The following is a 13012-nucleotide window of genomic DNA, read 5'->3' as shown; positions in this document are numbered from 1 at the left end:
AGGTGCTGCAGCTCTTCTAACACTCAGAGCCAGCTAGCCCCACTGGAAAGAGCCTGGGACCTATGGCAGGTGCCTGAATGAGTTCATCTCTGCCCCATAAGGCTCTAACTTCCCAAACTGGGTGAAGACAATTCTGCCCCTCCACAACTGTCTGGGTTCCAGCTGAAACCCCTCCTCTAAGAGAAGATAACTTTGTATTTTTTATTTCAGATTCAGAAATTTCAGGCCAGGTTTTCAAATAAATGTTCGACAGAACACACACACACACACACACACACACACACACGCTTTCTTTCTGGCAAGGTGCTATGTTAGAAGCTTGGAGTTTCGCTCCTCTTCTAAGTTTCCCAGCACCCCGAGTAGCGGAAGAAAGGCCCCAGCAGCACCAATCAGTATTTCCGCTGCCGGGGGAAGAGACTCCCTGAGGCCCGGAGTGGGGGACTGCTGGGGCTGGGGTCCTCTGAGTCCAGGCTGAACAGGTCCCTGCCCGTACGAAGGATCTGCTCCTCCAGTTTCTTGTGTCGCTTCATGTCTGAGAGGACTTTGTCCAGGCGGGCCTCCCGTTTCTGGCTCCGGGCTGAGCTTCCTGGAGAAGGGGAAGGTGAGAAATGTGGGACTGAGACAGTGTACACCTGCATGGATATTAGTAATTACTTGGGGGAATTACCAGTGAAGACCACCCAGGCAGTAGAAGAGCAAGTGCAAAGGCCCCAGGGTAGGAACAGGGAGGGCTGTTCAAAGAGTGTAGAGAGATGGGGGGATGTGAAAGATGAAACCAAAGAAATAAGATGAAAGTCATGATAAAGGGTTTAGATCTCTTATTTTAAATGGAAATGTCTTTGGAAGCCTGGGAGAGGGGTGTAGGATTCTTTCACAACATGCTCTGCCCCCTCTCCCCTGCAATGACAAATCAATGAGAAATCAAGAAGAACAGTTCTAAGAGTAAATTCTGGGAAGGCATATAGGGTAGAAATTGGGTCAGGTTAGAAAATGTAAACAGTAGTATAGGGATGTGGATCTAGGTAATACTGCTTGATGGAAGACTTGGACTTCTGGGGAGATGGAGATAAAAGAAATGGGAGCCATGATAGAGTTATCTGTGATATTTTCTTAAAGGAATATAGGGTTACCAACTTAAGCCGAAATGATGGCCCCATTTCGTGAATGCTCTCCTGCAGCAACAGGGCACCAAAGGCCTCTTTTAGGGAGTCACTTTTTGGGTAAGTGGGAGCAGAGGCCCTTCACCTTCCCCCAACTCTTCCCTCGTCAGTACCTGGGGTGCGTCGCCGATCAATCAGGGAGTCCTTTGGTGTCATTGGCTCATCATCAAAGTCAAATTCTGTGGGCATGCGCGGTCTGGACAGGTGGACAGAGTGAAGGGTGAGAGTGGTCTCCTCAAACACCCACACGTGTTTCACCCAGCCTGCCAGCTCTTCCCCTCGTGCTCTCTTCCCACCCTCCATTTTCCATGCTGGGGTCCCACCTCCCCTCCCTATTTCCTCCTAGCTTCAGGGGAGCAGCCCCAGGACAAGGTGTAAGAATGTGCCCTCACTTTTCCTCTTCCTCCTCTTTGGCCTCTGGCTCCTCATCGGATCTCTCCTCTTCACTCTGGGCCTCAGGCGTGGGTGGCCGACGGGGCAGGATCTCGGCCTGAAGCTCCAGGGTACCGTGGGCAGCCAGCAGTTCATAGAGCCGCTGGATTTCGGAAGGGGAGGGCATCCAGGATTGCCCATCCGCGGGCAGCTCCACCTCCTCATCGCTGCAGGGCACGCACCAGTCCTCGGATTCTCCCTTGGCATGCTCTTCACCCTCAGCGTTGGGAGTTTCTCCCTGCACCTCCTCGATCCCAGACCCCTCACGCTCGGCCTCCTCCCGTACTCCTTCCCCCTCTTCCTCGGCTTTACTGGCCGAAGCCGAGGGGACTCCGGTATCTCCCACCGCCAGAGCTTGGAGGCCGGAGGTCACTTCCCCTTCTTCAGACAGAGGTGCTGCCGTGCTGGCCGCAGTATCTCCATGACTCCGGACAAGGGACATATGCTACTAGGGAAGGAACCCTGCGATTATAGGTGAGGCAGGAGTGCTAAGCGGGGGGATTCCCCCGACCGCCAAGAACTGGGCTCCCCAGGGGTGTCCCCAAAGATGTCTCCAACCAATCAGGCTCCAACAGCGGTCCCTGCGACCAGACCGCCCGTTCCCAGGAGGGGTCACTCAGTTTCCTCCAAGGACCCTGCCCCACGGATTGAGATCCGGTACTCGGATGTTCCCAGGGGACTGCAGAAACCACTTTCTAGGTCAAACCGTTCTTCTCGCCTTCACACCGCCCCTCTCCACACCTAGCAGTTCCGCTACGTCAGTCGCCGTACGCACCAGGAGCTAAGAACTGCCCCGCAGGCTGCTCAGGGTCACAGTACGCAGGCGCATAGATATGGCGCGGAAGGCTCCTGTCTCGTGAAAGCTACTTGGAAGAGAAAAGCTGGGGAAGTCTTGCACATGCGCAGATAGGCGCTTGGGCATTCTAGGCCTCAGCCCACAGTAAAGATGGTCGCCGGGACGGTGCAGGCGCACAGCATCTAGTAGGTTCTACCCCAAAGAGACAGTACTAGCGCACCCGGTGGCGAACCGACGGGAGGACCAACTCAGGCTGGAGGAGAGTTTCATGCAGTCTCCATTTATTGGTGTTTCAGGCTCATGCAGCATCCGACATACAAAAAGGGAGATTCAGTTTGATACATATATTTTTAGACTTTTAGGTCCCCCCCCCAACTTTTTTTTTTTTTTTTAAAGGAAACAGAAAAACCCGCTAATTCTGAACTGCGTCGTAGCTCGGTCTCTGCCTCCCTATCGGATTGTGGCACACAACACACCTCCCTCCTCCTCTTAGAAAATAATTAGGTATAGAGCTCTCCACCCCGTCCTCGCTCCTTGAGGCTGGGAGCTTTGGTTCTGTTTGGGGTGTTCTTTTATTGTAAAGCACGTGGGTGACCTCAGCCCCCTATGCCTTTAAGAAACTCCCGGACACGGTTAAAAGCCTGAGGCGGGGACGGGGTGGGGGTGCTGCAGGTCAATTTGGGCTGGCAGTGGAGGGTCAACAGCTGCACCCCCTGCCTTCTCCCAGGTGCGTGTTTGGAACAGTGCTCACCATTCCTGCACAAGTCCCCAAACGAGCCCCGGTATGCCAGCTCTGCGACCTCATGGCACCTTGTAGGCATTCAGACCTGGGTGGTCCCAGCCGAGAACAGCACCCACGCGCTAGAGAGTCCTCTCCTGACGTCGCTGCCCTCCCAGAGCCTGATCTAAATGCTGGGGTTTTTGCAGAATAAACGGTGGCAAGACGATGGAGGAGAGGATCCTTAGGGGAGGAAAGGATGCTGAGGGTAGATGAGGCAGGAGGAGAAAAGAGGTAAAGGGTGTGGAGAGGAAAGGAGAAATGATAAAGTAGAGAAGGAAGAAAGGGATGGGAGAAGATGCAAAGACAGTGAAAGTTGGGGAGGGGGAGGTCAGGGTTGAGGTGCCAGGAATTTGGGAGGTTGGAGGAAGTGCAGGAAGGATGAGAGAGATGAAGGTGGGCTGAGAGCAGAGTTCGGGAGATGTTCAGGGAGGTTCCCAGAAGTGCAGAAATAGGGAGACCAAGAGGCTGGACTGGCTGCAGGCAGAAGTGCAGGGAGACTGGAAACAGTGCAGGGAGAAGGGAAGCCTACAGTTGGCAGAGGAACCTGGCAAGATGCAGGAGCAGGAAAAAAACTGTAAACAAGGCTGCTCAGGCTCCCTTGGTCCCTATGGGTGTGGGCCTGGGCCATCCATTGGGCTCCCCTCAGGGGAGCAGGGGAGGATGGGCCCAAGGCAGCTCCCAACAGGAAGAAAAGTCTTGGAATGCAGGGCAGAGTCCCTCACTTATACACTGTGGAAGAGGAGAGGAAGGGACAGACAGACAGACAGACAGTTGGGGGGGGAGACAAGGAGAGACAAAGGAATAGAGAGGATAGACAGGAGAGAGTGTGGGGGGGGCAAGAGTTAGTAAAGCCACCCTTGCCAACCCTTCCATTCCTCCCAGCCTGTCCCAGACCCCCACTCACCGCCTAAGTTGATGACGCAGGAGGCGATGATGATGAGGACCCCCCCTACCAGCGCCACGATGCTTAAGAGCTTGGCCACTCGACCCAGACGCTGGGCCCCATCCACATCCCCCTGCTGCAGACTGTTCCTGGACTGAGGTTAGGGTGAGGGGTGGGGTACCATGGCCCAGGTCAGGAGAAGCCAGCCCAGCAGGGATCAGGTGAAAGAGTCATCCAGAGGAGACAGGCCAGCCATAGTTAGGGAGGAAGGAGAGAGGCGGGGGGGGGGGGGGGGGGCACAAGTCAGCAAGGCTGTGTGAAACACATCTGGATATCCCTCCCACCTGAAGGGATGGGGCAATAGTGGTTCAGAGGGTGAAGTCCTAAGGAGAGGCAAGCAAGGCCCTGTGATTTGGAAGTGAGATCCATGCAGAGAGGGAAGGCCAGGCACTCCTGCAGCTTTGTTCCAGTGCAGGAAGCCAGGGTCCCATGAGGCTCACCATGATGGCATAAGCGAAGGCCACAATGTTGACAGGCCACATGGGGCAGAAGCAGGACAGGATGGCGAGGATGATGTAGTCCCGAGGTTTCTGGGTTCCTTCACCCCCCTCTACACCAGACCCTGCTAGCTGGGAGCTGGGGTGGCGGCTCAGGCTACCTCGGGGAGATCCTGGATGCCCACTGTGAGCCCTTCCTAGTCGATCTTCCTCAACAAGCTGCTGCAGCATGCGGGGGGTAGCCCCATTGGCTGGGGGGGGTTTTGTTGAGGGTGGTGAGTGAGGCTGTGGGGATGGGCCCTCGTCCCCATCACCAGCCTGCAGGGGAACCACTGCCCCATTCTCCTGCTTTTCCCCTTGACTCTCACTCAAGACCTCAGTGGTGGGGTCTTCCTGGGTAGGAGGCTCTGTCTGAAGGGCTGGCTTGGGTGTGGGCTGGGCCTCTGACTGAGGGTCCAGCTGGGAAGTGGGCTCTGAGGCTGACTCAAACGGGCCTGCAGACTCCAGGTTGGTCCCCTGGTCTGCAGTGACCTCTTTGCTCACTTCTGGCTGAAATGCTGGCTCTTGGCATGCTTTTTGGGGACTGGAGTTGGCCTTTGGCTCCCCTCCTGAGCTTGGGCTGAGGTCTTTGGCCTGGGCCGTTTCTGCAGCCCCTGTTGGGGTCTCTGTGATTTTTGGAGCCACCCCAGCTTTGGGCTCTGAGTCCATAGGGGCCCCAGTGATGTCTGGACCTGGCTGCAGGGCCTCTGGCTCATCTGGGACCCCAGCTGGGACCTGGAGAGGGCCAGTTTTGGCCTCAGAATGGCCAGGTCCTTCTCCCTGGGCCTGGAGACCCTCCTCTGTCCCCTTCATCCCAGAGACCTCAGAGCTGCTGGCTGCCATCTTGAGATGGGAGAGGGGAGAGGGCCTCTGAGGGGAGGATGGAGCAGCAGAGACAGCAGCAAATCCTGGAAGAGGAGGAGACAGGCTTGGTGTGAGGAAAGAGGCAGCTCTCAGAACTGCAGCCTAAGAGGGCTTTCTGTCCCTGTCTCTGGGCCAGCCTAGGCTGCCCCTGGAGAGAGGAAGAAAAGTTGCCTTGGGGTGGGATATCTCTGGGGTGGAGTGCTCTGCTCAAATTCTTCTGCTCCTCCGGGAACCCTAGAAAGATTAACCCTTTTGTAAACAGGATCCTCTCATGGTCTCCTCCTGGGTAGGTTGGTGGAGACCCCCAACAAGATCCAGCCTCCCAAATCCTAGAAGATGCCCCAGCACCTCAATATCAAGCTGTGCAGCCACCCACACACTGACAGGCAGACTGAGCAGAGGCATACCCCTTACTCACATAACACTCCGCATCCTCTTCCTACCTGGGTGCCAGTGGGTGCGGTTTTCTTGCTGCGCATTAGGGGGTGCAGACACCTCCGCTCCTCACTGGGGGTCCTGGGCATCTCCTCTGAGCCCCTCCTCAGCCCCTCTCTCAGGAATTCCCTTGCCCCCAGGGTGCCCCCAGCGCCTCCACATTCCATTGGCTTGGCGCGCCCAGCACCACCAGCCAGTCGGCCAGCACCCGAGTTCCTGTACAGTGCAGCCCGCCCCGGCGTCTGCTTTCTGTCTGTCCACTCCTACCCGCAGCCTCAGTGAATCCCCATCTCACCTGGACGCTGGACTCCAGACTGCTCCGGCTGGTGCTGCCACCGCAGCCGTCGCCGCTGCCGCCGTTGCAGCAGCCGCAACCCAGGAGGGAGCAAGGGAAGGAGGGAGGTGGCGGGTCTCCCCTCCGCTCTGCTTGTCCCCTCCTCTCAGGTCCCCTCCCCTACGCTCTAATGCCGCACGCGGCTGCCCCCGCCCCCCTCCAGGCCCGCCCAAGGCAGCCACGCGTGCCAGGCCCTCGTTACCCAGACAACCTGCGGGGGGGACCACTCGCGCCAGCTCTCTGCTCCTTCCCACGCGCACCTCCCGGGGGTATCCCCTTCTCAAGCCCCGGGCCCCTCCCGCCAACGGTCACCGGGGTCCTGACAGAGACAGGATGTTGGATGAAACGGAGAGGGGTCTGCGAGCAGCAGGTCCAGGGAGACAGGCAGGGCCGGGTGGAGTCACCCCTACTAGCGGGAAGAAGGGAAGGGAGATGAGGCAAAACTTGGGGAGACTGCAGGGTGGGGTTTCAAGAGGAGGGGCCCTGCGTTAACAGGAAGTCCTTCTACCAAATAAGCCGCAGCAGAAATTCGTATGGGAAGGCTCAAGAAAAGGGTCGCTGGAAAGGAGAGGAATTAGGTTTGGAATGCCAAAAGGCAGAGCAGAGGCTGCAGGGGCAGTCTGGAACAGCAGGAAGAGGCTGGGGCAGAGGAGGCTGAGTGAAGATGGGGGGGGGATCATGCTGAGAATGGACAAGTATGGTTATTCTCAACCTCACTGCTCCCAGTCCTAGGGCTGACTTCCCCTACCACTCTGCAGCTACATCATCCACCATCACCTCAGGGCCTTAACTGTGTGCAGGTATTTGGGCAGGTTGTAGCAACGATTTGGGTTTCTAACCCAGGCCTTTTCAAATTTACAGCGGCTGGCTATTCTGCACCTGTCCAGATTGGGTACCCCCCAAGATCTGGGGGTCCTGGAACTTGCTCTTCACAGCACTTGGACACTTGGCTTCACCCAGAATCTGGGCTGCAGCCACTTGTGCTGCCTCCAGGGAGGGAGGAGCCAGAGCTGCAGAAGGCAGAGCAAGGCTGGGACTGACACCAAGTCCAAGAAGAAACCCTTTGCGGGTGGGAACAGGGGCTTCGGTGAGAGCAATTCATTCAAGCCAGAGCCAAGTTTTTATTTAAAATTTATTGTAATGGGATCCACGCAAGAGGGAGTGAAGGGTAGGGAACATGCAGGGGACACTGGAACACGATGACAAGGCCAGGGCCACAGCTTCTATCTTGGGGGAGAGGGATGAAAAGGCCAGGGCTGGAGCTGGGGTGGAAGAGGAAAAGGGGAGACACCAGCTGCCTTCCCCCCAACCCCAGGCAGCACCTCTAGTCCCTGGACCCCCCTATTTACCCTGGCCTCATAAAGTTCCATCTCTTGCCCTGCCTCTTGCCCAAGTGGCTCCTTCTTTTGCTCCCTTTGACTTGTTTTCCCCTGACAAATTCTCCAGTAGGATGATGCTTAGGGCCTGACCCTAAACAACCCCACCTTATGAAGGTACCATCTTTGCCTTCCCTGTTTCTGCCTCTTCTCAAATCTCACCTTTTCCCCTCTAGGACAGAATCTTTGATTCCCCTCCTTTCTCTCCTCCCTCCCCCTGGAAAAAAAAAAGCACCAACTCCCCAGGGAGGGGCAGCAGACAGTAGGGGGGGACTGGAAGGAGAGCAAGAAGGACCATCAAGGGAGAAGGTTCACAAATCCCTGGAAAGGCAAGGCAGAGGGTTACAGAGAGGAGAAGGGGTGAGGGCAGTGGCTGCTCCTGTCCTCTGCCACCCCTGCCCACTGTCCAGGGAGCTTCAACACAACCAAGAGGACAGGTGTGTATGTGGGGTCAGGTCTGATAGGAAGAGAGGAGCAGGAGAACAAATTGTTAAAACCTAGTGAATTCCCCTAAGAAAACATTTCTTCCTCCTTTCCTTCAGGAGGCTCCTTGGGTGGTGAGGGAAGCAGTGAGGAGTTGGTGGGAAGAGAAGAGTAGAAAGGAGATTGTACCAAGGGACTTTCCTCCATTTTCCTCCCCTCTCCCCCTCACCAACTTGGGAGTTCACCAAGGCTGGGAGGGAAGTGGCTGAGAGCTCACAGGCACCCCCTCAGCCCCAGAGAGGGCACCCACAGCTGTTGGAGGGGCTGCCACTGATGCAGCCGCTGCTGCTGCCGCTGCTGCTGCTGCCGCCGCCGCCGCTGCTGCCGCTGCCATTGGACAAACCTCACCAGTACCTGCATGGTGAGAAACACCAGATCACAGTGCCATCTGAATGGCAAGAGCCTTGCTGCCTGCCCCAGACTCCCACCCCCGGGACACAGCCGTTGCTCATTTCCTGTTTGGTTCCCAGAGGCTTTGGCCTGTATCTTTACCCAATTCTCCTCAAGGGCCCTCTCTGTCCCCAGAAGTCTCCCTAACATGAGTGGTAGGATGGACATCCCTGGCCTTCCTGAGATCCCCTATTGGGCCCCTTGAGTCCCCTTGTCCCACACGCACCATCCGTCCCCCCCAGCCATGTCCCACGCCTTGCCTGGTGGGTGCAGGGGTCCCCCTCAGCAGGTGGACTGTGGCTGGGGGGCATCTCCCGGGACAGGGGGTGCGGCCCCCCCCAGATGGGTCTGCATGTGGCCGGCCAGCTGGGCGGGGGTCTTGCAGTGCACGCTGCACAGCTTGCACAGGATGCGGTCAGCCCGCGGGGCCTGGAGCCCATGGTCCTTCACCGCGTGGATGCGCAGGTATGCTGCCGTGGTGAAGCCTATGGGGGGGGGGGTTGGGATGGGGGGACGGGGTCAGCCAGATGGAGACCCCAGAGACGGGGTTATTCTCCTAGGCTGGGGACGCCTTCCTCAGATGGTGGCCCTGTCCTCCTCCCACCACATCCTTGGTAACCTAGGGCCAACTACTCTGCTGGGGCTGGTAGGGCACAGCCCCACTCTGAAACTGGGACCTGATTGAACAGGGTCTACTTCTTGGCACTGGTACCCAGAACCCATTCTCCATAGCTAGGGGATTTCTCCTGGGATGACAGGCCACTGATTCCTAGACACTTGAAGGGTTGACCCTCAGAAGAGACGGCTGTGTCCCCTCCCTCCAGTGTCCCGTAAAGTCTCAGCCCAGTTACTCAGTGAATAAGCAAATCTATTCAAAAGCAAGTTTTTCTGCTACTGAAGCAGGGTACATGCTTGTTAAACCCCTGCCAGTGTACTCCACTTGTCCCAGGAGCCGAAGATGAGAACTTGTGGCTACATAGCTGGAACCATCTCTCAACCCTTGGGCACTGGTTCTCTTGACCACTCCTTCCCCAAAGCAGCCATGTCCCACTCCCATTCTGCCCACATACACCCAGAGGTTGACTCTCTTTGGCAGAGCATCTCTTCCAGCTGTGACCTCTTAGAACCTAACGATGCACAGTAGACCCAATATCACTTCGTTTGCTCCCTAGAGGGCTCTAGACGCCACAAGCTCTCAGCTACAGCACCTTTAACTCACATCTGTGAAAGGGCCTCTGGCTTTGTCCCCACCCTTTGTCCCTGGCCCTCCCAGCATCCCTCAGCATGTACCTTTGTTGCAGAGCTCACAGACATGATGAGGGCCCTGGCTGTGCACCTTCATGTGGTCCGAAATATAAGCCGAGCTCAGCATCTTGCCACATACATGACATGGCACCTTCTCCTCATGTCGTACTGTGTGTGCCCGCAGTCGATCCTTCGTAGCGAAAGCTGCCTCACATTTCTGGGGAAGGGGGAGGGGTGTGGGGGGGTGTCAGGAGAGTTAAAGCTTCAGGGAGTGGGGAGAGGGAGCAAGAGGTTAAAGGAATCAGAGCCTTGGGGATCTTTGATCTGTAGGAAAGGGGAGTGAGTTGATGAGGCCTTGAAGAAGGGATGAGAAAATGGAGTGAAAAAGCAAAAGAGAGAAAAAGGGGGTCTGAGAGGCTGAACTCAGACAACTATAATGAGGATCAAAATCATGAAAACCAAGACAGGAAGAGGTGGGCTTCCTACCTCACATTTGAAGGGCCGTTCTGTTGAGTGCACTTGTCTGACGTGACTGTTGAGGTGATCCGGCCTGGGGATATGTTGGGGGTGGGGTTAGGGCCCTGGGATGTGGAAATGCCCCCAAATCTGCCTAACTTAAGTACAAGAGGTCTTTCAAAGTTTCCTGAATTTACTCCCATAAATTTACTCCCAAGTCCAAGGCTTCAGAGTCCTACTTAGGCAGGAAATCGCTCCCCTGCCTTGTCCATGCCAAGCTTTCCAACAATCCAAGGACCCACCTCCTTTGCTAAGTACCACCCCCTGCTCCCTGGTAACCCGGAGAGGTTTTTCTCCCTTCCTCCCTGGGAGTGGCTCCCAGTCCCCATCCTCAGAAACCTCCTCCCTCCCCAGCAGCAAGGCTAGGCCACCTCCATCACAGTCCCTCCCTCCCCACCCACCGCCTAGTGAGCGGCCAAGGCCCCGTGCACACCGGGAGAAGCTCTTGCCACAGTGGGAGCAGTTGTAGGGCTTGTGCACAGCGCCGTCATGTGAGCGCACGTGGTAGCTCATGCGGTCCTTGCGCTTGAAGCGCTGTTGGCACACAGGGCACTGGTAGGGCTTCTCGTCGGAGTGCGACAGCTTGTGTCGATTCAGATGGTAGACGTCGCGGAAGGCCTTGCCGCACATCTCACAGGCGTGGTTCTTCCGGATGCGCTTTCCCGAGGCGGTGGTGGTCACTACGCCACCGGCTGCCACTGCGGCCGCTCCGCCGCCGGCACCCGCCTCTCCCCCTCCTCCACCGGCTCCACTCAGTTGGGGCACGCTCAGGAGGCTCAGGGGCACCATGGTGGGCATCTTCATAGCACCCGAAGGGACCCGGCCAGCCTTGGCTCCCGTGTGGATGGCCTCGTGCCTCCGGAGGTTGTAGCCGTTCTTGAACTCCTTGGCGCACAGAGCACAGATATAGGGCCCCTTGCTCTTTGTCTTCTTCTCCAAGGCAGATGTGACTGGGGCCACGGCAACCGTCGAGGTCGGGGCGACGACGGCAGTGGCTGCGGCGATGGTGGCAGCAGAGACAGGGGGCGCGGCCTCGGCAGTGGGTGCCGACACCGGCGGGGGCGGCGGAGGGGGTGCGGGCGGCTGCTTCAGAGCCGCTGTGTCCACTGTAGAGGCGGCAGCTGGGGTTGGGGGTGCCGCAGCAACGGCGGCGGCAGCGGCGGCAGCTGCGGCCGCGGCCGCGGCGGCTGCAGACTCCTGGGCGGCGGCGAGAACCGGGAGCAAGTCCACCTGGAGGGGCTCGGCCGCCTGGGCCTGGGGCGTGGGTGGGGGCGCCGGCGCGGCCTGCGGAGACAAGGCACCGTGTGGGCTGCAGCCGCTGGTAGGCGCCCTCCCGGCCCGGCCCACCACGGCCGGCCCCCTACTCACCTGGAATGGACTCTGGGCGCAGCCCTGGGAGGCAAAGAAGCGGGACTGGAGCTCAGCCCCGACCTGCAGGGGGTTCTGGGCGTGACCCTGAGGTGGCGGGAAGGAGTTCATGAGGCCGCCCACCCCCCGGGAATCCAGGCCCAGCACGGGGAAGGGGGGGGCCAGCAGCGTGCAAGGGAACACGGGGAACATGGCCTCGGCCACGGTGGGCCCCCTGGGGCTCAGCGGGGGCCGGGGGCGCGGGCCGCACGGGGCCCGGGCTCGGGGCGCCGCCCCCGGCCGGCCGGGTTGGGCCGCGCCGAACGCATGGCCCGAGGGCCGCCCCGCCGCCCGCGCACCCCGGCCGGCGGGAGGGAGGGAAGGAGGGCGCCTGGCTGGCCGGGGAGCGCAGCAGCGACGGTGGGGGCGGGAGGCCCCCGCGGGGCCGAGGACCGGGGGCGGGGGCCCAGGCGGTGGTGGCGGCGGCGGCGGTTGGAGCCTGGCGGGGCGGGGTGGGGGGAGCGAGGGAGCAGCCTCGGCCCCCGCCGCGCGCGCGCCCAGCCGGCGCCTCGGGGAGGGCGGGGGAGGGCGCGAAGGAGGGAGGGGGACAGCTGCGCGCGCACCGGGCGCGCGGAGGGGGGGTGGGACGGGAGGGAGGGCGAGCGGGAGGGGGTGTGAGAAGGGGGGGTGGGGGGCGGGGGGAGGGGGTTGTTACCTGGAAGATGAAGCTGCTCCAGTTGCCGGGATCCATGGCGAAGGGAGGGAGGGAGGTGGCTCGAGCTCACCCTGGGGCGGGAGGAGGAGGAGGAGGAGGAGGAGGCGTCAGTGGGGGAGGGGGAACCCAGGGAGGAGGTGCGTGGGGCGGGCGGGAGGGGGAAAGGAGGAGGAGGAGGGTGGGGGGAGCGGAGCACACTGCGCGCGGGGAGGGCGGGCGGGGGGCGCGAGGACACACAAGAGGCTGGAGCGGGCGCGAGCGCGAGCGCGCGCGAGGCCAACGGGAGGGGGGGAGGTAGAAGACGGACTCTGGCGGGAGGAGGCACCGGAGGAGCCGCCCAACAGCCCCAGTCGTCCCAAGCGCGAGACCCCTAAGACGGCCGCTGATTGGCTGACGATGGCACAGGTGGTGGGTGCGCGGGAGACAGCGGCTTCTCTCCCCCCACTTCAAAGATTTTTACCCCCCTCCTCCCTCCGCCAGCGGCCGTTATTTCGCGCGCACGCGCACAAAAACCGCTGTCGTTGACGCTGGGGAGAAATGGGGAGCGCGCGCCAAGGGTACAGATGGGGCGGAGCTAAAGGAAGCGCGCGCACGCCTAACGGTCGTTGTCTTCTAGGTTTCGCGTCAGCTTTTTGTTTTATATCGGCCACCATCCTTTTCAGCTCCAATAGTTTATTTACAACCCTGGGTTGCCGCAGGTTTTTCCAAAGATGGCGCCC

The 13012-nt window shown here is 59.3% G+C and overlaps 3 protein-coding genes across 9 annotated transcripts; all 3 read right to left on the bottom strand.

The window, feature by feature from the left end:
• Window positions 1-177: 177 nt before the first annotated feature.
• On the bottom strand, window positions 178-2382 carry PAGR1 (PAXIP1 associated glutamate rich protein 1). The gene is made up of 3 exons (XM_037158238.2): window positions 1553-2382; window positions 1274-1356; window positions 178-586 (listed from the first exon to the last, which is right to left on the bottom strand). The coding sequence occupies exons 1-3, from the start codon at window positions 2032-2034 to the stop codon at window positions 390-392; spliced, it is 762 nt and encodes a 253-aa protein (XP_037014133.2). The 5' UTR covers window positions 2035-2382; the 3' UTR covers window positions 178-389.
• A 1399-nt stretch (window positions 2383-3781) lies between these two features.
• On the bottom strand, window positions 3782-7233 carry PRRT2 (proline rich transmembrane protein 2). Of its 3 annotated transcripts, XM_053671493.1 has the most exons (4): window positions 6183-7233; window positions 4553-5496; window positions 4074-4206; window positions 3807-3898 (listed from the first exon to the last, which is right to left on the bottom strand). In XM_053671493.1, the coding sequence occupies exons 2-4, from the start codon at window positions 5429-5431 to the stop codon at window positions 3888-3890; spliced, it is 1023 nt and encodes a 340-aa protein (XP_053527468.1). In that variant the 5' UTR covers window positions 5432-5496; window positions 6183-7233; the 3' UTR covers window positions 3807-3887. The 3 variants fall into 3 exon arrangements, with proteins under 3 accessions (XP_053527469.1, XP_053527468.1, XP_053527467.1); XM_053671494.1 differs by lacking the exon at window positions 4074-4206 and having other exon boundaries at window positions 3782-3898; XM_053671492.1 differs by lacking the exon at window positions 3807-3898 and having other exon boundaries at window positions 3921-4206.
• Window positions 7234-7335: 102 nt separating this feature from the next.
• On the bottom strand, window positions 7336-12391 carry MAZ (MYC associated zinc finger protein). Of its 5 annotated transcripts, XM_037158268.2 has the most exons (7): window positions 12294-12391; window positions 11600-11686; window positions 10665-11515; window positions 10202-10265; window positions 9761-9932; window positions 8731-8955; window positions 8347-8434 (listed from the first exon to the last, which is right to left on the bottom strand). In XM_037158268.2, the coding sequence occupies exons 1-6, from the start codon at window positions 12327-12329 to the stop codon at window positions 8753-8755; spliced, it is 1413 nt and encodes a 470-aa protein (XP_037014163.1). In that variant the 5' UTR covers window positions 12330-12391; the 3' UTR covers window positions 8347-8434; window positions 8731-8752. The 5 variants fall into 5 exon arrangements, with proteins under 5 accessions (XP_037014170.1, XP_037014153.1, XP_037014149.1 ...); XM_037158275.2 differs by lacking the exon at window positions 8731-8955 and having other exon boundaries at window positions 7336-8434; window positions 12294-12389; XM_037158258.2 differs by lacking the exons at window positions 8731-8955; window positions 12294-12391 and adding an exon at window positions 7336-7483 and having other exon boundaries at window positions 8331-8434; window positions 11600-12142.
• Between the last annotated feature and the right edge of the window lie 621 nt (window positions 12392-13012).

The sequence above is a fragment of the Artibeus jamaicensis genome, unplaced genomic scaffold, assembly GCF_021234435.1.
Source record: "Artibeus jamaicensis isolate MK-2021 breed Jamaican fruit bat unplaced genomic scaffold, CSHL_Jam_final contig_700, whole genome shotgun sequence".
Lineage (NCBI taxonomy): Eukaryota > Metazoa > Chordata > Mammalia > Chiroptera > Phyllostomidae > Artibeus > Artibeus jamaicensis.
The sequence above is the reverse complement of the archived record's forward strand: the minus strand, read 5'-3'. Positions and strand labels throughout refer to the sequence as shown.